Raw genomic sequence first — 24,592 nt, 5'->3', positions numbered from 1 at the left:
ATGTGATTATTGGTATTTTTTAACTATCAAAAGGATGTGACAGGGCTGGGGGGATAGCTCAGCTGGTAGAGTGCTTGCCTTGCAAGCACAAGGCCCTGAGTTCGATCCCCAGTACTGCAAAAAAAAAAAAACAAAAACAAAAGGATGTGACAACTTTAAAGTATATGAAAGTGTGATTTATTTTGGGGGGCATAATTTGCACTTTAAGACTATAACTTATATAATTAGTACTTTAGTACTAAGAACAGTAAATTGACATCCTTTTTTTTCTTTTTGAAAATGTCCTCTTTAACACTGAGAACTAACTCCTATCAAAATAAATGCAATGTTTTCTATTTCTTAAATGATGAGATGTATACTAAGCAAAGGGATAATTACATTTGAGGTTGAACAATTTTCTCTAACAGGTTAAGCCATGGAAAATCCAAACTAAGGAATGAAACATTTTTACATCAGAATATTCAACATAGAATCCTGTTTCACTTGATAAATTAATCTTCTAATAAAATATTTTTTTAAAAGGATGAAATAACAAGACTGGTTTTAAGTTTGTTTAGGTAAGATCTTCCTGAAGTAAGCCTTGGGGTATTTTCAGAAAAAAATCTAAATGTCAATTTACTGTTCTCAAACCCATGTATTTCAGTTCTAAATTGATGTGGAACAGAAATGGTACTTGTCTGGTGTGAGGTTCGGTTTCCTATTTCAGTTTTGCTACTATGTCATACACATTTTAAGACCCTAAAATCCTATGCATCTGTTCCCATCTGTAATGACCATGTGGATCCTATTTCATAGGTCTTCTGAGAATCTGATTCATCTAGTAAGTATTGTTTACTTACTGTGTAAGTTAATTGGGGAGGATACAAAGATGAATAGATTGATCATGAATTGCTTGCCATCTAATGATGAAGTGGAAATATTCTTATAACCCTTAAAGAATTAGATTTGACGTTTTGTCTTTTCTAAATATAGAAAATGATTTTTAAAATTCCCACATCTTTCGCTTTTGTTTTTGGTGGTACTAGGGATTGAACCTAGGGCCTGTGCTTGCCTACCAAGTGCTGAATCACTGAGCTATGTAACTAGCCCTGCTCCCACAATTTTTTCTCAATTTTAATTTGCAACAGGGTTTCAGTTAGTTGCCCAAACTGACCTTTAACTTGTGATCTTCCTGCCTCAACCTCCCAAGTAGCTAGGATTTACAGGCATGTGTCACTTTGCCTGGTTCACTTGGTTTCTTTAAACAGCATGATTCTTCATGCTGTTTACTCTTCAGACAGTTAACTTGAATAGTTTGGGAAAATATGACACAACACTGTACTGATTAACACTTTGGCCTGACAATTTAGCTTTACTCAGTGCTATATATGGACAACTCCTGAACATTAGGAAGCTAAAGGTGGGGGGGCAAGGGGTGAGTAGAAACTACAGGTCATACGGCTTTTACTAGTTTTTAAAGCACAGCTAGACTATTTTAACTCCTTAAATGTTTTTTTAAACCATTAACTTCCAGGATGAAAATCTTTAATTGCAAGGATAGGAAAGCTATTTCTGCAGTTTATCATTGGGGATATTTTATCAATGAGAAGACACAGTTTATAAGTAAATTTTAAAATATGTTTATTCTTGCTATTTGTTGTATTATAGCAATTTAATATACTCTGAGATCTGTAATTGCAATGATTTGTTGTTAATACGGGACATTTTATTCCAAACTGAGTGTGCAAAATATTTTGCTGGGATGCCATTGTATATGGGTGCATCAGGGGAAAGTAGCAATAAGTTTGGTTTTAGTAATTTGAACCAGTATTTAATGTATTTTAGATGGAATTGAGAGCTAAACCAAAATTTCTCGATGGTGGTAACAATTGCCATTGTGGATTTCCTACTTCACACTGACTGTGCTGCTCCAGAAAGTAGGGTAGTTTGAGGTACTGTTCTCATTATCTTTTAATCTCAAGTGTAGTACCTCCTCGTAAGCCATGCATTCAGCTCCAGACATGGTTCCATGTGGTATATAAATTGTTGTAATGGTCATCATGGTGTGATTTTTTTTTTTCCTACAGAAGGCACTTAGCACTAATACTCTTAATCAGCATTGTCTGTGACATTAGCTAATCCAGCAGAAAACTAGTTCTTTTTCCTTGTTTTATTTTTTAAAAATCATATTTCCCAAAGTAATGCATGCATGTGCAAAACTTAGGTTAAATTGTTCACTAGTATGGAAGGAATGGTCACAGAAGACAGCAGTTTCATTAATTTTCACAGCATATTCTTCAACTCTTACTGATTTCCAAATCTAAGCCTGTCTTGAAAGCCAGTATGGCTACAATACTGTATAGCAAGGGATAAAGAATTGCATAAAATGAAACCAGCCTTAAAACCTGTTTTAAGACAATTTATTAGAACAAAGGCAATGAGATGCAGGGTAGCAGAAAGGAAGGTGGGGTGTAGTGGCCCTTGTGAAGGACCAAAGACAAAGCAAGTACCAGCTACAGTGCTGAAATTTCATTATATTCTAATAAAGACACTATGCCCAATAACCTAGTGGTAATTCATAAGTTTAGTAGTTTTGCAACATTTTTAGGAAAAATAATATTCAAATAAGGCATTATATAAAGTTTTATAGTGAAATGATCCCTGTAATCCTTTTAAAAAAAGCATTTTCAAAGGATCAACAATGAATTTTTAAAAATCAAGAGGGAAGTAAAATAAGTTGTTCCCCCCACCACCCAAATACATAAGAACCACTTGCTGGCATTTGTTTTGTATTTCTAAAGGCCTGGAATAAAATGGGCCAAATTTTCAAAGGCAACAATAGCTTGTATAAGGGTTTGATTCATTTGATTTAGCACCAAGTAAAATAAGAGTCAATATCCCATAGAAGATACAGTTGGGTTTTTCCTCTACATCTCAAATTGCCCCACTTTTAGCAGGTCACAATGTATAAGCATCCTGTTGCCCCACTAAGGAATCTAAAATGATTTAGGTTTTAAAATGACTGCTCAGATGACACCAGCAGAGTTCTTTACCTTTAAGATAGGTGGCAATGAACACTAGCAGGTGTCAATTTCTTTAATCAAGAACAAAGATCTCTCTTAAGGAACAGTTACTTTTCCTGGTCCTTCTTAACCTATCTTGTAAATTCTCTTTACTGCAATACGTGTTTGCCAGTTATGTTGGTGTTTGTCAAGAGAATATCCCCCAGGTATGCCTGGTCTATATCTATTTCCTTAATGGCAAAGTATGCTTACTTTACGTAGTACCATAGGTTTTCTCTTATTCTTTATTTTTTCTTTTTGCTATAACGTATCAAGGCAGAATGTGTTTATATCAAGAAAAAACTGACAAGTAGATCTTAAAATATTTCTTAACCTGAGTAATATCTGAAAACCTAAGATTTTATTACATTTTCCACTGAAAATTCAGTGTTGGTGCTTACTTAAGACCTTACAATGTCAATTTTTGACACAAATGGTTTTCCTCAGTACACATGTATTTTTCAAAAGAAAGTAAGTCATATTAAATATTTTCTTAAATGTTGATACATTTTTTATAGCAAATTGAAAATTCTGAGTAAACTGAAGGTATGTCTAATGACAAAATAAATACAGCATATATAGCTAGCTTATGTGTTTCTTAGTGTAAAGGCAGCAGTGAATTTGCATCTTGCAACAGATCTGTAATCTAGTTGCCTTTTTCCTGGAATTTTATATAGTGTCTTACCATACCATGTTCCACAGGGCTAGAAAGTATTTTTTGACATCAGTTTATGCAGAATCCTCTGATGAGGTATTTTCCCCCAAATGATAGGTACTTTTCCAGAAAAATATGAAACTTTTATCAACCACTTACTCTTACTGAACAAAAATGTTACTACTAATTGCTCTTTTAATTTTACTCCAACAGATTCTTTAAAATAAAGTTTCAATATTTCTGATGTTTTTAAATTGCACACTTAGAGAAGATAAATGGATAAAATATACTAGATTATTTCAAAAGATCAGTCTTAGTATCTGAATCATTTGGCACATCCTTAATATCCAGAATAAAATCAGTAGAAATAAAACAATGTTCAAATAATTCATACATGCTGGAATTTAGTAAAAAGGAGCTGCTAATGCAAAGATGAGGAGGTTCTGCTGATCTTACTAGTTAACACACTTTTCTCATGGAGTAACTGAGGCTTTCTGGTTTGTTTGTGGAACTTTTGTTTGTAGGAAAGCATATACATAGGGCCAAATCTTGTTGGTTTCTGTTCCAGAAAATGTTTCCAACACCCCTTTTTTCCTAAAGGAAAGCAAAAACAACAAGAAAATGAAAAACAGATCTGAGTCTTCCTAATGAGCTTTTTCAAAGCTTTTCTGTAAAACATGACAGTCTAGGTTTAGGAGTTTCAAGTATAGATCTGTGTAAACAAAAGAGAAAGAACTTGGCTAGGCACAGGGAAACCTGCATTTTAGTTTCAGTTTTGCCCCATGGCATACAGAAATGGGCATTTACAAAATAACAGCTGTCATTTATTGACCATGTATTATGTGTTAAAACCTATATTAAATGCTTTACATCTAATTCATTCATTCCTCCCAAAGCTCAAATTTTCTTATTTATTAATAAATTGTCTCTTTTATAAAGTGACTTAACCCAGACCACTAAGTTGGTAATAAGTTTCGAAATGGGGACCATCAGAAACACCAGGACACCCACTGGCTTTTTTTGTTCACTAAAGTCTTTTGCAGAAAGAGCTTTCCAATACTTGATTATCTCTCATTTTTGCTGAGATTTATCTTTTCCTCTATTCTATCCTTGTGAATTTTAACATGGGAATAGAAAGTGTGATTTTTTTTTTTTTATTGTTTTTCTTATTAGGTGTCTTCATTTCTCCCCGGCAAGATTTGTCTCACTTTTACCAGACGAGCAACCAATCTATTTACTCCAGCATCCTGTGGGTAGTGAGGAGCAGAATCATGGGATTGCTTCTCGAACTACAGAGATTAGTCCAGAGAGTCTGACCCTCTTGCTAATCCCTCTCTTCCAATCCATGCACAGTCTACGTGTATACTCACTGGCTCAAAGGTTGCATAAAAGCAACCTTTTCCCAGGATCAGTGATACCTCTGTAAACCTTCTCACTAGGTTTTCAGAGAATTCTTGAAACCTTGTAAAATTTTGATAGTTAACATCCATTGTTATTTTGGTAAGAAATATTTATTTGCTACCAGAATAATTATATTCAAACAGTATTCTTTGCATATGAGAAGCCATAAGCTTCTAAATTCACAGGAATTTAGGAAAGCTTTCAAGAGAATAAGCTTCATAATGGCATAAATCTCTTGAAAGATCACTTTTAGTATCAAGCCACAGTGTCACAAGTGGGTTAATTGAAAGCACAACTAAAGGTAACTGTTCAATCCTAAAGCTGTGCCTTGGATGAATATTTGTCACTTTTTTATGTAACAAAATGGAACCAGCTCAAAAAATCAGTCCTCCAAAGAGTAAGAACATCCTGCTGTTTTTAAACATAGACCAATTACCCTATAAATGTTCCATGGCTGACAAGAGTTTTAAAATACAATAACAACTGTGGGCATTTTAATATATAACAATGTTATTACTGAAGTTCTTATAATACCACTTTTAACTTTTAGTTAAATCCAACTGTAGTATTATGAGTGAGAACTCAGAAGGAAAGGCTTGAATTAACAGCAAGAGGTAGCAAAAACCAGAAGTCTAGAAAGGAAAACTAGAATGAGGGGGATTGAATCCAGGGATGCTTTACCACTGAGACACATCTCTACCCCTTTTTACTTTTTTCAATTTTGAGACAAGGTCTCATTAAGTTGCTTAGGGTCTTGCTAAATTGCTGAGGTTGGCCTTGGACTTGTGATCCTGCCTCAGATTCCCAAGTCATTGGGATTATAGGTGTGCCACCACTGGCACTAGGATCTCCCAAGACGAGGACCACATCATTCATTTTTGCAAGATTTCCTCATTTTGGCATAACTAAACCCAGTAGGACTACTTCTCTATTCAGAGCCTTGCAGCAATGTTATCTGCCCAACAACAGTAACAATCTCCCCACCAAAGTCCATGAGTTTCAGGTGAGACTGTCTTCATTTCCCATATTCAATAATAACAAAGTCAGAGTAATCCTTGCCAACCACAAGATTTTTGCTGCAAAAAGAGGCTCTTTTCTGCTGGGGTAATTGAACTGGTAGAAGATAAGCTAGAGTGTTGAGCTGCCACACAGAGGGAGCCCAACTGAGGTTTGATGACACTTCAACACTTGGACCCAGCCATCTACTTACCTTGGGACTCTTAGGTATAGGACCAACAAATTCTGCTTTTGCTTAAGCCAGCGTGAATTAGGTTCCTGTACTACAGTGCCTGATAAACATTGCTTTCAGCTCTCCACTTCATCCATATACAAAATATAAGCCGCTTTGGGACCTGACAGGAAATGAGTCCACTTATATGGACCAAAGGCCTGGCACAGTGTCAACAGAGTAAATAATAATCACTGACACTGGGTGATTCAGTAGACACCAGGATTGCTTTGAGTCTTTTCACAGATTGTCTCACTTCATTCCCTTAAGCCTACAAAGCAGGTAATATTTCACATTGCCTTTATAAATAAGGAATCTGTAATGTAAGGTTAAGTACCTTGCCGAGGGCCACAGAGCTGGTAATCTTCAGAGCCAGTCATTATATAAATCAGAAAATTATAATAACAGCTACTATAGAAAGTGAATTGACAACTCTTTTTTGTAATTTCAACTTCTGGAAATAACTGTTAAAATGTTTGAAGACTAGTGCTTCAGATTTTACTGCATACTTAACCCCTATTATAACAATAACTACAACCATAATAATAGCTAATATTTATGTAGTGCTTACTATGTGTCATGCTCAATTTTAAGAATAGCACGTATTAACTCACGTTCAAGCCTGTATTCTCACTGCCATTCTATAGAGGAGAAAACAGGTGGTAGATAAGCAAGAGGCTAAGGCCAAGTTAATTAAATAGTAAGCTGAGACTTGAACTTGGGCATTCTGGCTCTGGAGCCTATACTCTCACCACAACACTGTACTGCTTTGACAATCATTATTCAGTAAGAATGAATAAGAGGGAGGCAGTCATTCTCTATAAGGAGAAGGAAGAGCTGAAAAAGGAAACAGGAATCTTTCTTAGCCTGCATCAAATATTAACTCAGTATAGTTCTCATATTGTTATATGAACTCCCTGAAGAGCATATCAAAACTATTAGCCAAGCCAGGTTCAGATTATGTCTATAATCCCTGCTACTTGAGAGGCTGAGGCAGGAGGATCTCAAGTTTGAGGCCAGCCTCAGCATCTTAGACACTCAGCAACTTAGTGAGATCTCTCAAAATTTTTAAAAAAGGTGGGTGGGTACTGGGAATGTAGCTCAGTGGTTAAGACCCCTGGATTCAAACCCCAGTACCAAAATACAAAAAAAAAAAAAACCACCCAATTTATTAGTTAAATAAATGACCTTTGGGTTAGATATCAATTGAGATTTTCCTGTATTAAAGCAACCTCTATTGGCATATATAGTGGGCATTATTAGTTTTGCCTCCATAGCACTTATTCCAGTTCTCTTTCTACTACACAGCAGAGTTTGGATGAGACTAGCCACTCCTAGCTCTGGGTGTGGACTAATTGGTTAAACCCTCCCAGCCAAGTGACTGGTAATCCAGGCCTACAACAGTTAGTGCCTGGATTCCATGACCATAGTGGCTGTTTGATCGGTTTAATCTAAGGGATATTCAGAGCTTTTGTTCACTAGGAAAAGTGATTCCTCAACCCTTCCTGAAAGAGGAAGCCCTGGCTGTTCTGGCTAAGGTCTGCAACCATGCAGGAAGTCTAAGGACAAAATTAAGACACAAAAGAAGGTAAAGTTAAGGCAAAGGCAAAACTCTGGTGTCACCTAAGAGTGACTGAAATTTAGCCTACCTTCTGAATTTCTCTATTGCACCAGCTAAAAAATTTTCTTTGTTGCTTAAGCCAATTTGAATTGGGTCTTCTGGAATTTTAGCATTTCCGGTGGTAAAGTATAGAAAATTAAAAAATGACCCCACGCTTCAAAATGCAAGAGAAATTCTCAAAAGCAAGAACTCACTGATAATACTCCAGGACTGGCTCCGTTTGGGCTTCATAAGCCTTCAGTCTCTTGATCACTGTCTCTGGTCTATCATCCTCACGCTGAATCAGAGGCTCTCCAGTCAGATCATCTATGCCCTAAAGATTGGTATTAAATATCATAATCTTTGAAGGAAATTTTTATAAGCATTTCAGTAGTTTTTAAATATATCTGTACAAGCACCAATCACAAAAATGTGTTAACTTTTAAACAAACAGAATCCCACCCGAAGACAGATCATTGCAACACAGAGTCAAGATACCCTAGGATTATTTCCATAGTACTATAGTTTGGATCTGGAATGTTTCCCAAAGGTCCATGTGTTAAAGGATTGGTCCCAGCTCTTGGCACTACTGGGAGGTAGTGGAACCTTTAAGAGATGGGGCTTAGTGAGAGGTCTTAGGTTATTGGTAGTTGGCCTTGAAAGGGGACTGTGAGACCCTGGTCTCTTCCTGTCTCTCTCTTTCACTTCCCCATCTTTGTTCAACTATGTGTTCTCCACTATGATTTGTTGCCTCACCACAGGCCCCAAAACAATGGGCCAATGGATAACGAACTGAAACCTCCAAAACTGTGAGCCAGGCTTTCTTCCTTGTAAGTTGATTATCTCAGATATTTGTTATAATAGTAGAAAGCTAGCACAGAAAATAGAAGGTGACACAGTATCAGTCACCTTCTTAGTAAAAAGATTTTCTATCCAGTCTCTAAAAAAATTTCATACATACACACACACAGATTGAGCTATACAATGGGAATCTCAACTGTCTGTGCTGCAAATCCATACTACACATTCCCTGGCACAAAGTAGGAAATGAACACATAATTTTGAATGAGTAACAAACCCTGTTACTCCTGGAGTAACTTTACTACCAACCTGAATGGACTACAAGTAACCTGAGTATATACCCTCAGGAATTTTGGTCAGGTAGAAGATTTCCAAGTTCACAAACTTATGTCCTTGTGGGCAAGAGGACTCAAGGACGTTGCTATATGTCAGCTTCACCATAAATACTCACCACAGTTTTGGGAGGGTTGAACTCAATGTTGTAGACTCGGCCACTGGCTGGATGAATCCAGCGAGCAGTGAGGCGCTGCTTAATGACCTCAAACGGCACGTTCAGGTTAATTACTGTGTCTATCTGATAAGCTTTATCCAGGGCTTCTGCCTGTGGAAGTGTCCTTGGAAAACCTTTACAAAATGGAAAAAAAAAAAAAAAAAAGGAGAAAGGAAAGAAAGAAAAAGGATTAATGTTGGAATGTTGGAACCCAGGCTTGGTGGCACATGCCTATAATCCCAGTGGTTCTGGAGGCTAAGGCAAGAGGATCGCAAAGTTCAAAGCCAGCCTCAGCAACTTACCTAAACAACTTAGCGAGACCCTGTTTCAAACTAATAAATAAAAATGGGGCTGGAGATGCGGCTCAGTGGTTAAGCACCTCTGTGTTCAATTCCCAGTATTTAAAAAAAAAAAAAAAATGTGTGGCAATCTAAACAAAAGAAAGAACACCAGGCAGCTTGATCACAGGTGTAATACAACTGTGATGATTAATTTTTTGTCAGTTTGGGTCATGGGATCCCTAGATATTCAGACAAACATTCTGGGTGTATATGCATAAGTGTTTTTTATGAGATTAACATTTAAATAGGTAGACTGAATAAAGTATATTGCCCTCTCTAATGCAGTAGGCTTTAACCACCAGTTTGAAGGTCTGAATAGAACAAAAGGCTGACCCCTCTCATATAACTTCTGCCTGACTGCCATCTTACTGGGACATTCACATTTTCATGCCTTAGAACAAAAGCTGACCTCATCAACTTTACTCAGAACCTCAAAAAGCTGTTTTTGGAATATGACAGAAAAGAAAATAGAGGAACAAGTTGTAACAGATAACCAACTTACACAAATCAAGCAGCCCTAATCCAAAATCCTGAAATCCCATCATACTCAGAAAGTTTCAGATTTCAGAGTATTTTGAATTTTGAGTTTTCAGATTAGACCCTCAACTACTAGTCTATGCACATATCCCAAAATACAAAACAACTGAAATCTGAAACACGTCTGAACCCAAGCATTTCACAGGGTACTCAACTGGTATAGCTGAAGTAGTTTAAACAATGTGGTTCGAAAATATAGAGAAAGGCAAATGTAACTGGTTAGTGAATCCAGAAACAGAACCAAGTATATTAGGGAATTTAAAATAATATTTTGATCCCCAATTTTTGACTTTGCAATATTGTTACTAAGGACATTTTGGTTAGAACACCAGGAAAAATTAAAATTGATAGGAATTAATACTTTCCAAAAGTGACGAAGATTAAAAGTGTACATGCAATAATTTGTTAGAGCTAAAAATACATTTTCTCATTAGCACTGAAAGATGGAAAAATCTGCCTGTGACCTAGACTTTATATAGCTAAAATGGCAATTATAATGGATAAAATTATACCCAAGAAACCCAGATTTGGGGTAAATAGTCCCTAATGAAAGTATATAATGGTAAAAAGCTCAATCTATATATAGTCCCAAACTGAGTAAGTCCTCAAGCATTTATTAAAAATTTACAGTGAAATAAGTGATCCTGATAAAAACAATTTTAGGGAACTGCTTACAAAGTTCCTTACAAAATTGTTAATTAAACAGTGGGAGTGGAATTTGAACATAAGCTAACCCAACACCTACTCATAACTAAGAGTTGTGTACTGAAAAAATACCTTTCTATTGGTGTTTGTTTGGTACTGGGGATTGAACTCAGGGGTACTTTATTACTGAGCTGCATTTCCAGCCCTTTTAATTTTTTAGTTTGAGACAGGATCTCACTAAATTGCTTAGGCCCTCACTAATTTGCTTAGGCCCTCAGTAATTTGCTGAGACTGACCTTGAACTTGCAATCCTCCTGCCTCAGCCCCCTGATTGGCTGGAATTATAAGCCACTGCACCTGGTCCCCTGACTACCATTCTTGATGACTTTCCATAGCTCATGAAATGATCTTTCTCCTGCCAGCACTCATCATTTAGGATAGCTGGAATTTTCACAACACTCCACTTACCATCCAACAGCCAGTTATATTGGGTGAGATTTTTCAGCTCATGAAGGGCCAGCCGAGTCATGACATCATCTGGTATAAGCTTCCCTTGGTCAATGAAAGTCTTGGCTAACACACCAATCTCTAGAGCAGAAGGGGAAAAAATCATTAAGTGAATTTGTTTTATCCTAGTCTAGGTTCCTAGGAACTGGTTGCCTAAAATTGACCTCTGGAAAACACACCTGTATGAAAACCTGTATCATTGACTTTTCTGCTTAAAAACAGAGGTTACAAAATAAAGTTAGGCCTATATCAAATCCTCCAGTATGAAAAAATACATAAATATAAATATACAGATAGAAAAAATAATGCAAAGCTATAGGCCAATATGATAACAGTAGTCATCTCTGTGACAGAATTGATAATAGATGTGTTTTACATATTTGTGCTTTTCTGTATTTTCTTTCAGGGAAAAATATGGAATAACTCATATTTTCTTTTTAAATAAGAGTTTGAAATATTCATTATTTTGAGATGACTCATTTTAAGTGCCTGCCTTTGTGTGTTAGTCTAGAGATTTTTCCCACTCTTATAACAGGTGCTACTGTCATAATACAATTTAATTTTTGACTGTGATCATATTATACTTTTATTAATAAGACACTAGAAAAGGATTTATGAACAGTTTAGAAATATTATGCACAACTGTATATCACTCTTATCCAAAATTTACTTTCCTTATGTTCCCTTACTAAACATTTTATAAATATTTTTCAGTGATCTTATATAGTCATTTTTGGTAATAGTCCTCTCCATCAATGTATATCTATGCTTCATACATAAAAATATACTTTCTCACAATGGTACTGTTAGACATTTAAATTATGTAAATTAGTCTTGGTTTTTCCTCAACACTGCTGTTTCTAAAGATCTTAATACTTTTTCTTCTTTTTTAGTCTTCTGAATTGTTTCTGATGAATACATTCCCACTAATCAGACGACAAGGGTCATAGTATATATGAGCATTTTCATACCTCTCAGTATAAATTGCTATACTAGCCTCAAAACAGATTCCAAATTGTTAAATTCATGAAACTTTATATTTTAACCAAGAATTAACTGTATGGAAACTGCCATTTGAAAGTGTGCTGTCAGATTTACAACAGCATTTGGACCTGGGTGTGGTAGTGCACTCCTGTCGTCCCAGCTACTAAGGAGGCTGAGATGGGAGGATAGTTGGAGCCCACCAGTTCCAGACCAGCTGGTGCAACATCATGAGACCCTGTTTACCCTCCAAATAAAATCTGATACAGAGAGCAGCTGGAAGAGGGCCTGGGTTCTAGCTCTCAGGACTCACTAGAACAGTCTTTGGAAAGGTTCATATACTTAATATGAGTAGAACTTTCTGTCCCCAGGCTTTTGACCACTGTTCTGGGAAGGCAGAACTCCAACTTCCTCAACAGTGTTTGGGAGGGGGAAAAAAAAAGGTAAAAAACTTGCAATTCTTCAGAAATGAGTCCTAAACAAATGGTATTAGGTCCCATCCTCACCTCTCTTGCTTCAAACCAACCCCTCTTCTAAACCTCCAACCAATGACAACAAATGACTTTAGGTGATGGGATTAATAAAGTGCTTAACGCTTAATTTCATCAGTATTAGAAGAGCTTCAAGAAAAGATGATCGGGGACTGGGGATATAGCTCAGTTGGTAGAGTGCTTGCCTCACAAGCACAAGGCCCTGGGTTCAATCCCCAGCACCGCAAAGAAAAAAAAAAAAAAAAAAGAAAAGAAAAGATGATCTGCTCTTGTCACTTCTAGTCAACATTGTACTAGAGATTCCAACCAGGGCAACTGGTGAAGAAAAGAAACAGTATCCAGAAGGTAAGAATTAAATGCAGATGACATGATCTTACACATAGAAAATCCTAAAGAATCCACCAAAAAACTATTACAACTAATTAATAAATAAGTTCAGCAAAGTTGGAGAGTGCAAGTTAAATATACAAAAAGCTAGCAATGAACAATCTAAAAATAAAACTAAGGAAACAACTCAGTAGGTTGTAGTGTGGCTCAGGGGTAAAGCACTTGCCTAGCATGCACAAGGCTCTGAGCTGGATCCTCGGGATAAACGGGAGGCTGAATTTATAACTGCATAAAAACAGTAAGAAAATTAGGAATACATTTTTTTTTAAAGTACAGAACTTGTAACCTGAGAACTACAATATTGTTGAAAGGAAAGACCTAACAAAATGGAAAGACATCTTATATTCAAGATTTTAAGAGTTAATATTGTTAAGACGGTAATACTCTTCATAAGTGATATACAGGTTCCATGCAATCCTTTCAAAATCCTACCTACCTGATGCAGAAACTGACAAGCAGATCCTAAAATTCATTCGGAAATGCAAGGGACCCTGAATAGTCAAAACAATCTTTAAAAAGAAAAAAACAAAGTTGGAAGACACACTTCTGATTTCAAAATAGTAATCAAGATTATGTGTTACTGGCATAAGAACAGACATGGTTTAATGGAATAGAATTAAGAATCCATAGATAACCCCTTGATCTTACAGTCAACTGATATTCAACAAGGATGCCAAGACAATTCAATGGAGAAAAACAATCTTTCCAACAAAAACTGCTAGGATAACTGAATAATAATAATAATAACTCAATATGGATTATAGACCTACATTTGAGAGCTAAAATTATAAAAACCTTAAGGGAAAAACATACAAAAATTCATTGTGGTGATGATTGCACAACTCTAGATGTTCCAAAGAAACACTGAATCATATTTTACAAGGGTTAATTTAATGGTTATGATGGAAAGGTCCTAGTAAGCAAAAAACCCCATCACTACTCAAAGACAATTATTGGGCTGGGGATATGGCTCAGTTGGTAGAGTGCTTGCCTTGCAAGCACAAGGCCCTGAGTTCAATCCCCAGCACTGCAAAAAAAAAAAAAAAGACAATTATTATTAAAAATAATTATAGATATTTTGAATTTTGTGTATATACAGATAAACATTTATCCATGATATTTTTGAAAACCAAAAGACTATAATGTTTCAACTGGAGTTGAAAAGAAAAAAATGATTCAATTCTCCACCTCAAAGTCTAAGCAGTTTGCTTTGTACAGTTTAAATGTTTACTCACTCCCTAAATTATATACAAAGCCATCCAGGGTGTGCTTTGGACATTCAGTAAATGTTTATTTGATTGCCTATAATTTAATATTATTGTGTATCTTAATAGACTGCTCATAAAAACACCATTCACTTTTTGATTCAAAAATTGACAACTGAGTTGGGCATAGTGGTACATGCGTATAATCTACCACTCTGGAGGCAGAGGCAGGAGGATCACAAGTTCAAGGCCAGTCTTAGTAATTAATTTAGTGAGATCCTAAGCAACTTGGCAAGATTCTGTCTCAAAATAAAAATAAAAAGGGCGGGGATGTACCTTAGTGGTAAAGCATCCCTGAGTTCAATTTCCACTACCAGAAACAAAACAAAATAAAAAGCAATTTGGATGTACAAAGCCCTGGGTTCAAGAACCAGCATCACAAAAAATAAAAGAAAATTAACAAATTTAGGAGCTTCTACATCTCCCAAACACAAAAAGCTAGTTTAAAAAAAAAATTTTTTTATTTGAAACAGGGATTGAACCCAGGGGCGCTTAACCACTGAGTCACATGCCCAGCCCTTTTTTATATTTTATTTAGAGACAGGGTCTCACTGAGTTACTAAGGGCCTCACTAAGTTGGTGAGGCTGACTTTGACTCCCGATCTTCCTGCCTCAGCCTCCTGAGCTGCTGGTATTATAGGCATGTGCCATTGTGCCTGGCACAAAAAGCTAGTTTAAAAGTAGGTTCTTTACAATAAGCTAATTTTTTATAAAGTTATACACAAATAAAATTAGGAAAGTTAGAGGAAAAATAGGGAAGGTCAAAATCAACTTTTAAGGATAAATAACTAGAAGTCAGGCATTAGTTTGAGAAGTAAGTACTTACATTACATAAACAACCATTTTTGTTTCTATATCTCCTTTTAAAACCTGGTCATTCTCACAGCATTACCCAAACCAACCACGCATCATATCTGAACAAACTTATTCAAAATTATTGCTTGAGCAGCCATGAAGTACAAAAGAAGAACCTGAAAACAGTTTTCTTTGACAGGACCAAAAGAAAGGGCTACAGAGAATTAACTTCCTTCCTACCTAAATTGCTTTTAGCATCATTATATAGTAAACAACATAAACTTTATTTTTTAAAATGTGTGAAAATGAAACTAGGAGGATGATGGAATGGGTTAAATGATAGCCTTAGACCCAATCAAGGGCATTTTGGAAAAAACCTTTCTCAAATAATAAAGACTTGAGTTAACATAGTGGTTACCATTTGGGATAGGAAGGAGATATCTGTAGAAAGGGCACACAGAAGGGCCCCCAAAGAGCCTGTTTTTCTCTCTAGTGACAGGTAAATGAGTGCTCATGTAACTCTTCTTCAAACCACACACAGACATTATAATAATTTCAGGCATAAAATATTTCAAAGAATTACACTGCAAACAAAATATTAAAAACTAAAATCTCTCTTGGCCTTTGGTCCTTCCTCCAACTATCACCCAATCTCTCTCCTCTTCAGTGAAGCACCTAGAAAGAGTTTCTATAACAGATCTATACTTCTTCTCTTCCCACTCACTGTTTCTGCATAGAATCGCAATTCAAGAATTGCATAAAGGCCAGTCCGTGTCTGGCCTCCCCACTTTTACCCTACCCTCAAACCACATCCCCCAGCCTGGATATACTCTGAACATACTCGGGATCCTTCTAGCCTTTGCACAAGCCCTTTGCTCCTTCTTTTGCCTGATGAGCTCTTACTCACTGCTATAATGTGGATATGAGGTTTGTTTCTCCTAGAACGTATGTTGAATTTGGTCTCCAATGAAATGGCATTGAGAGGTGATAAGACTTTTAAGAGGTGTTTGGATTATGAGGACTCCACTCTTATGATTAATACTGTTCTCATGGGCCTGGGAAAATTCTCTGGGGAGTGAGTTCTTAGAATCTGAGTAGTCATTATAGCAGACAGTGTTCTGTCTCTTGCATACACCCACTTGTCCTTTCATACCTGCACATTATAATGCAGCACAAGGCCCTGGCCAGATACAGCCACTTGATCTTAGACTTCCAGTCTCCAAAACCATGAGCTGAACTAACTTCTTTCCTTTGTAAACTACCCAATCTCAGGTATTTGATTATAGCAAAAGAAAATGGACATCCTTCAAGAGACATCTTAAAGAGCTCTTCATAGTGAGGCATCCCTCAACCTCCTAAGAAGCCAAAATTTCCTCCTCCATACATCTATGATGTCACAGACTTTGTCTATCACACTACTAAAACTATGTGTCTACATGTTAAGGACTGAACTGTGTCAGCCTCAATCCATATGTTGAAACTTTAATCTCTAATGTGACTATATGTAGAGACACGGCCTTTAAAGAGGTAATTAAGATTAAACAAGGTCATTAGAGTGAAGCCCATAAGGCTTGTGTCCATATAGGCAGAGGAAATACCAGGAGTGTCTAGGAACAGAGGAGACAACAAAGTGAGAAGACAGCTATCTGCAAGTCAGAACATCCTTATCAGAAACCAACTTTCCAGCACCTTGAACTTGGAATTTTAAGGGCTCCCAAACTATTAGAAAATAAATTCTGCTGTTGAAGACACCTATCTGCTATAGTAGGCTGTTATAGCATCCTGAGTTGACTAATACACAGGTCCATCTGCCCACTTGTCCCCTATGCCCACATCCTGATTATTGGTATCTTCAGTGAAATCTATTCCTCTCTGTATGTCACTTCTTATCACATATTAGGTGCTTATTGGATCCATGGATGGATGGGTGGATAGATGACATATGGAGGAAGGAACAAGCTGCCTGAATTCTCCTGGATTCTATTCATGGAATTTCAAAAGGTCTTATTTTGTCAAAAATTACCAATCGGGCTGGGGTTGTGGCTCAGTGGTAGAGCACTTCCCTGGCATGCTTGAGGCACTGAGTTTGATCCTCAGCACCACATAAGGATAAATAAATTAAATAAAGGTATTGTGTCCATCTACAACTAAAAAATAAATAAATAAATAAATAAATAAATAAATAAAAAATTACCAAACTAGCAAAAGCCTAGTTTCTTTGAGACAAACTTCATTAACACGCTTATCTTAAAAACTTCTCTTTAAACTGCTCTTTTAAAACAAACTATGTACACACATAGAATAATGGAAAAAGAGAAAACAACCCAAACATCCATCAACTCATGAATGGATAAATCAGATGTATAAATATATCCATACAATGGAGTATTCAACAATAAAAAGAAATGAAGTACTAAAAGTACAACATGGATGAACCCTGAAAACATTGCACTAAGTTGGGTACAGTGAGACATGCCTACAGTCCAGCTACTTAGGAGGCTCAAGCAGGTGAACCCCTTGACCCCAGGAGTTCAAGGCCAGCCTGGGCAACAAAGTGAGAACCTGTCTCCTAAAACAAAACAAAATAAAACCTATGCTAAGCGAAAGAAATGAGAGAAAAAAAGCCACATATTGTGCAATTAATTTGTATGTTTGAATGAAATGTCCAAAATAGACAGATGAAGAAATACAGAGGTGTATTAGTGTTGCCAGAGGCTCAGGTAGGTTTGGGTGGGGTGGGAAGGGAATTGGTAGGGGATTTCTTTTGTGGGGAATGAAAATGTTCTAAAATTGGTTGTGGTAAGAGTTACTCAACTCTATGAATATACTAAAGTCCATTGAATTATACACTTTAAATGGCTAAATTATATGGTATATGGATCATATCTCAACAAAGCTGTTAGGAAAAAAAGTGAAATGGGGCACTCCTTTTGGAAAACCATGTTGGTAAATGTTTAGAACAGTAGGTACAGTGTGCTATCATTTAGGTAAAGCACAAACACAGGGAAGAAAAGGTAAACATTTGGTTGTAGGTGCATGAAATATCTTGGATTTTTTTTCACTCAGTATCCTTCTAGATTTTTTGACATTCCAAACTATGTAAATGTATCACCTGTTACAAATTAAATTTTTACCATAAAAAATAATTTGCTCTGCCATCAATATCATCCTAATTATGTATGACTGTGCTCTATGAGTATACATAGTAATGTTTTGTTAGGCATACAGAAACTTGGGGCCTGACAGAGATTTTGATATTTATAAAACTGAGTTGGTGGAATATTACTCAGCCATAAAGAATGATAAAATAATGTCATTTGCAGGCAAATGGATGAAATTGGAGAATATCATACTAAGTGAGATAAGCCAATCTCAAAAAACAAAGGAAGAATGATCTCGCTGATAAGCAGATGATGACACATAATGGGGGGTGGGGGGCAAGAATGGAGGAAGGAAGGACTGTATAGAGGGAAAAGAGGGGTGGGAGGGGTGGGGGGGAAGGAGAAAAATAACAATGAATTAAACATCATTACCCCATGTAAACGTATGATTACGCAAGTGGTATGCTGTTACTCCATGTACAAACAGAAACAACATGTATCCCATTTGTTTACAATAAAAATAAATTTTAAAAAAACTGAGTTGGACTCCCCCCAACTTGTAGATGAGAACAAATGAGATTCAAAAGGTTAAACCACAGAGTCCACACAATACTGTGGTGCACTTTTTCAAACTTTGAACAATCACATATCACCTTTGCAATTTCTACCACTGGTGAACCATTATTTACTATACGGTTTTCTTTAAAGTGACTCACCTTTTTAAATAAATGTCATAATGTTCATGAAATATAGGTTTATTTTCTCTCATATACTTTGAAATAAATCTTTAAAAATATGTCTACCTAAAATTATCTCATGAATCTCAATTTGATAAATATTGCATAATGAAAAGAGTATTCAACTGACACACAGAAGACCTGGTTTTTCAACCTCAGCCCCTAGTAAATACTTTTTATTTTCATCTTACTTTTTTATGAAGTACTTCATGAATTTGTATTTCACCCCTGTGCAGAGGTCATGTTAATTTTCTATCATTCATATTTCAGTATATGCACTGTTTAGAGGAACATATAAATGCTGTTTATAACTGATTGAATTCTTAACCTCTCCCGAGATCAGTTTCCTCATTTTTAAATGAGAGGATTGGACAAAATGTCTATGGATCATACTCAAGTTTCCTGACTCCAGGGTCCAGATGTGGTCTACAGTTACTTCAGGTTTGCTATTGTCATTAGGTTGCCTGGTGTTTCCAATGTCTTTATCATATCTCCTGGGTGATTTACCTTTGGTCTTAAGAAAGTATATTCATGGCTTATATTTCAAATTGCATTTACAGATGAGGAAACCTTCTAGGCCCAAATAGGTAAAAGTGAAGCAACAAGTGCTGGAAAGATTACAAGCCCCACATGAATTATAAACGTAAAGAGCAGAGATCTCTTGAGATGATTTTCACCTTTAGCTGCAAATACTATCAAGGGTTCTAATATATAGTACCTTCATGAAATGATAGTTAATTGCAAGAGAATCCACACTAGGAATTTATTTCAAGGAAAGTGATCAAAGGTACTGAAAAATATTCATGTGCAAGAATAGTAACAACAGTATTTATAATAGCAAGGAATGGTTAACAATATGTACAGTAGGAGAAAAAATATTTGTAGTCTTAATGAATTTAAATATTTTAAGACTGCTTAATGATGTGTGAATGAACATACAATAAATAAGAATAAAATGTATCTAAAATGTAACAATTTTACAAATACATAGGAATGCAACAGTGAGAGGCTGGGGAGAATAAAAGAGAAAGCACCCAAGGTTCAACTCTATCTGTGTGGTGAGGCAGAATCATGGAAGATCTTAATTTTCCTAATAGTCTCATGACATTTTTCTTCCTTTATAATAAATATGACAGTATCAGAAAGCATGAGCAGTGTTTTATTTTTAAAGATTATACCTCTTTTGGCTCTGATTCTGTGGGAAATATCCAATCCATTCACAAATATTTATTGAGAATATATTCTTAGTTCTGAGATCCAGAACTGTGCCAAATACTGTTCTGTGAAAACAATCTGTAAGAACAGATTATTATTCACAACTTTAATAATTAACAGATTATTCACATCTGGAATAACAATCTTATGACACCTTTTCAAGCTTCATTTTGTTTTCCTTGTGAAAGAACTGCACATACTTCTTTGAAGAGCTCTAGCAAATGATCCACCCCAGTATATGCCTGTTCTGCTGCTTCAGGCACCAGCTAGATGAATCCGACACAGTGTAAGCATTGCTCAGGGTCTCTTTGGGGGCTTCTGTGAGTTCTGGAACTTTCTTTAGCTGAGTGGAGAAGCTAACCCCCTTCATGTGCAATTGCCTTGAACCATGAACCTGGAGAGGCTACTCTCCTGACATTCTAGTTCTCCTGACCTGAATCTTTAACTTCTTTAAAGAAGTATTTGTCAGTCTTTTTCCTAAGAATAACTCATAAAAAGTCCAGAAGGGGCAGGCATCTGAGGCAAGCTGGACCTCTTTCCATGTTCCCTACCCCACTCCCTTTAGGTTCTTTTCACATTATTAGAGCTCTAGGGAATAAGACAGCAAAAACGGTCAGGGAGTGTTAAGGACAAGTAAGCAGCATGGTTTCTTCGTTTTTAAAGTTTATTTAATTGGTTTTTAAATTTACTGTGTCTTTTCATAAATTAGTGAACATTCTTTCCTGAAGGTGCTCCCTAACCACACAGCTATGCCTCACTGCTCAGTAATTTTTCAGATAATCCCTTAAGAATTCCTTATTCCCTTGTACTTTGGATAACCTCACACCAACCAGTCAGTCTGCAATACTAGGGACTGTTTATTGTTACCTAACTACTTCAATGTGTTGCATCAAGAACATTTAGCAAGAGAGTAAAACAATTTAATCTCTTTGGTAAAGTTTAATTAACTACAAGACATTATTTTTAAAGATCAATGTTAAAACAGAAAGTAGTAATGCTCCAGAGAAGTTGGATACTGAACCAAACTACTCCAAGACACAAACTAGAAATACTGGGTTGATTCTGTTTTTTCCCAATTTAAATATTAGCATTCTTAAAACTAATTTAAAAAAATCACCTGGAAATAACCTAAACACCCATCAAAAGGGGACTTGTTAAATAAATCAGTAGATGCAGCAAGCAGATGCCTATGCAGAATGAAATAGATTTTCATGTTTCCATGTGAAAAGATACCCCAGATATAAAGTGAAAACACTCTGATGCACAGTACATAGATGACTGCATATTACACAAAAGATATACATATCCATGCTTGTACATAAATAAACATTTCTAGAAGGAAACACATCGTTCCTCTCTAAAGAACAGGATTGAAAGTTTTGCCTTTTATTTTATGCACTTCTATCTATCCTATCCAAATTTTTTCATTGTTTAAAAAACTTTTGCAGGCATCATTTCTGTGTAATGAGCTTCAAAACGAGTGGCAAAATGGGTTCTGTTTATGAGGTAAAGGGTAACACTTTTGCTAAGAAAAAGAAATATTTTAAGAAAACTTTTTTTTTTTAAATAGCCTATCTGAGATAAAATTTATATACCACAACTTCATGCATTGTAAAATATACCGTTTGTTGACTGGATCGTGCACTGAGTTTTAAGGCTTTATTTGGCATGAAAAACAAAACAATCTTTTTATGTAACTAAGCATAAGAATACCTCTTGTGAAGAAATCTCTGGAGGTATCAATATCTAAGCCACTGCTCAAAAATTACTCAGCAGTGACTGCAACGAGGGTAAATAATACTTGGCCTTGAGATTACAAGGGAAAGGTCAGAACTACAAGATCCCACAGAGCTTAACTAAATGGGGGTTGGGTTAGAAAAAGAACAAGACCTAGCAGAGCTAATGCCCGTTTTCCATGTACAAGGGACAAGAGGAGAGTAAGCTACAGCTCTCAGTTCCATGGACCCAGGAGCAGCTGTGATCAGACTGGATGTGCCTCTCAAACAAAGCAAGGTGGTTTCTTTTCATCTTTGAACTTCGAGCGTGTCCTAATTCACTTATCCCCTCCCCCACCCCACGCAACCTACCCGAAGCTGCCCGCGGAAACTGGAGTTTTCGGGGTGTCAGCAGCCCGTGATCTCTTCCCCCGGCGGCCGGAGAAAAACGCCGCGTCCGCATCCCAGGACCCGCATCCGGGCTCGTACCCCCGCCTCTGTCCCTCCGCCCGCAAAACCCGACCCCAGCGACGGTGCACCGCCGACCCCGTGGCCTGGGCTCCCACCTGTGCCTTGAAGCATGTTTTGTCGGAGCAGGTCGCCGCTGGAGAGGTGTTTCAGCTCGAAGTGTTGGGTGATGCGCGACGACACGGTGCCCTTGCCGGAGCCAGGAGCCCCCATGATCACCGCGCGCAGCAGCCGCGCCGACGCCCCCATGGCCGCTGACAGAGGACCGGGCGGTGCAGACAGCGGGGCTGCGGCCTGGCTTGCGCACTCACCGGCTTCGCGGCCCAGGACCGCCGGCTGGAAGCGCTGTAGGCAGACGGCGGCCCCGGCACCCAGGCTCTCCCGGAAGTGAGCGACAGCCACCGGGGCCGCCCCGCCCGCGGCCGCCGGCTGCAGCGCCCGCCCCTCGGAGACCCCGGCGCGCCCCCTGCCCGGGGCCCGCCCAGGTCAGCCCGCGCTCTCCGCGCTCCCTGGGCGCTCCCTCGACTGCTCAGCTGCCCTCTGCGCCCCCCGCCCCGCTCTGCTCCTTTCGCTGGCATTCCTTTGCTCCCTTCCGCCTCCTGGGCGACTCCAGTAAAAACCCCTGCTCCTGTCACACTCAGCCCCGAGCTGCCCTTGTCCGGCCGAATCCCGACCTGATAGACCGCATTTCCCTCCATTCACCCAGGGCAACTACTGGGCGCCCCCTTCCTATCTCTGGTTGCTCTTTGGCGCCTCTTGCTTGCGCGACTCCACTTACTCCCCCTCGTCCCTTTCGCAGCCCTAGCCCCTTCCTAATCCATGCCGGTCCCTGCCCTGCCGGGTCCCCGCCCTGCCCAGTCCCAGCCTCTTAAACCGTGCCCTCCTCGGTTTCCCGTTGGCAACCTCGGCCGCCCCACCAGGTGCCCATTCGCACCCTCCATGCCACGCCCAGTTCCCCTGGCTCTCCGGAGTCTCGGCTTTCGCTCCCACTCTCCTTCACTTCCCTTCCCTACCTTCTTCCTCCTCTGCGGTGGGAAATCTGTGTAGAATCACAGTCACTGACAATGAGCCTGGAGGGGCTCCCTGCCTCCTCAGGTCAGTTTTTGAGGTGCTTTAAGTCGCACATCTAGTAAGAGATGTCTTTTACCCTCCTGGATCGAACGTTCGGAATCAAAAGCAGCTGCTACTTTTACTTTATGGAGTCCGAAAGTACTAGTTCCTCAGGCAACATTCTTTGCCCTCAGAAACGCTTTCATGTCGCTTCATTATTTCATTTCATTTCCTACTATGTGCCACTGTTCTTAGGGAGCTCTAAGAACGCTGTGGTAAACAAGGCAAAGCTTCTTGGAGTTTAAAGTCGAGTAGTGGAAGCAGATCATATCCAGGAAACAAATAAATAAGATAATTTGAAATAGTGCTATGAATAAAATGAAACAATGTGTGGAATTGTGGAGGGAGGATGTTTTAGATGGTGGTCACAGTCGTTTGTTGTGGCTACTGAACTGGAATACGGAGGGAAAATGGCACAGGATCAGAAAGAAGGCCCTACAACGGAATGTTTGACATGTTCCAAGAATAGAAGACAAATGTGAGTAGCATTTTACCTGTAAAGTAAGCATGGAAATTAATATGGAATGGTTAAAATAATGCGTGTAAAGTTCTTAGTACAGTACCAGCATCGAGGGAAAGTGCTCGATGAAGACTGTCCATGTATTATCTTGTCTTTGTGCTGGGACACTATGCTAGGGCAAAAAGAAAGCTCTGGCTACATAAATGCAGTGCTATCCTTCCCAGAGGTTGCCAAATGAATTGTTCAAAACAGCTTTCAATTTTGAAAAAAAAAAAAAAAAAAGTTTCAGGGAGGATGGCAAGGGAAGACTTGTTCAGAAAGGAATTCTGAGCTGGATGATCAGACAGGGGGATTTCAATAGGTAGACAGCCCTGTACTTACAAAGAAAATTAGCTCTTGTGTTTTCGTTACTAAGCAAATAAGAAAGAAATAAATGAATTAAACATTCCACTCCTGTAGTTTGAAATAGGACATCCAAATAACCCAAGGAAAGCAAAGGAAGGGCTTGAGTAAATAACATACAGAATTAATTAATAAATTAAAATGTCTGGACAAGTATACATTATGCAATACTATAAAACTTGAAGGTGTGGGAAAGTACTTCTAATCTCCAAAGCTAGG

At 37.8% G+C, this 24,592-nt stretch overlaps 1 protein-coding gene across 1 annotated transcript; it reads right to left on the bottom strand.

The window, feature by feature from the left end:
* Positions 1–2,383: 2,383 nt before the first annotated feature.
* On the bottom strand, positions 2,384–22,793 carry Ak3 (adenylate kinase 3). Its single transcript, XM_047524162.1, has 5 exons — positions 22,500–22,793; positions 11,208–11,327; positions 9,178–9,350; positions 8,141–8,259; positions 2,384–4,290 (listed from the first exon to the last, which is right to left on the bottom strand). Exons 1-5 carry the CDS (start codon positions 22,648–22,650, stop codon positions 4,170–4,172), a joined length of 684 nt encoding a protein of 227 aa, XP_047380118.1. The 5' UTR covers positions 22,651–22,793; the 3' UTR covers positions 2,384–4,169.
* Positions 22,794–24,592: the final 1,799 nt, after the last annotated feature.

The sequence above is a fragment of the Sciurus carolinensis genome, chromosome 14 (genome assembly GCF_902686445.1).
Source record: "Sciurus carolinensis chromosome 14, mSciCar1.2, whole genome shotgun sequence".
NCBI classification, from domain to species: domain Eukaryota; kingdom Metazoa; phylum Chordata; class Mammalia; order Rodentia; family Sciuridae; genus Sciurus; species Sciurus carolinensis.
The sequence above is the reverse complement of the archived record's forward strand: the minus strand, read 5'-3'. Positions and strand labels throughout refer to the sequence as shown.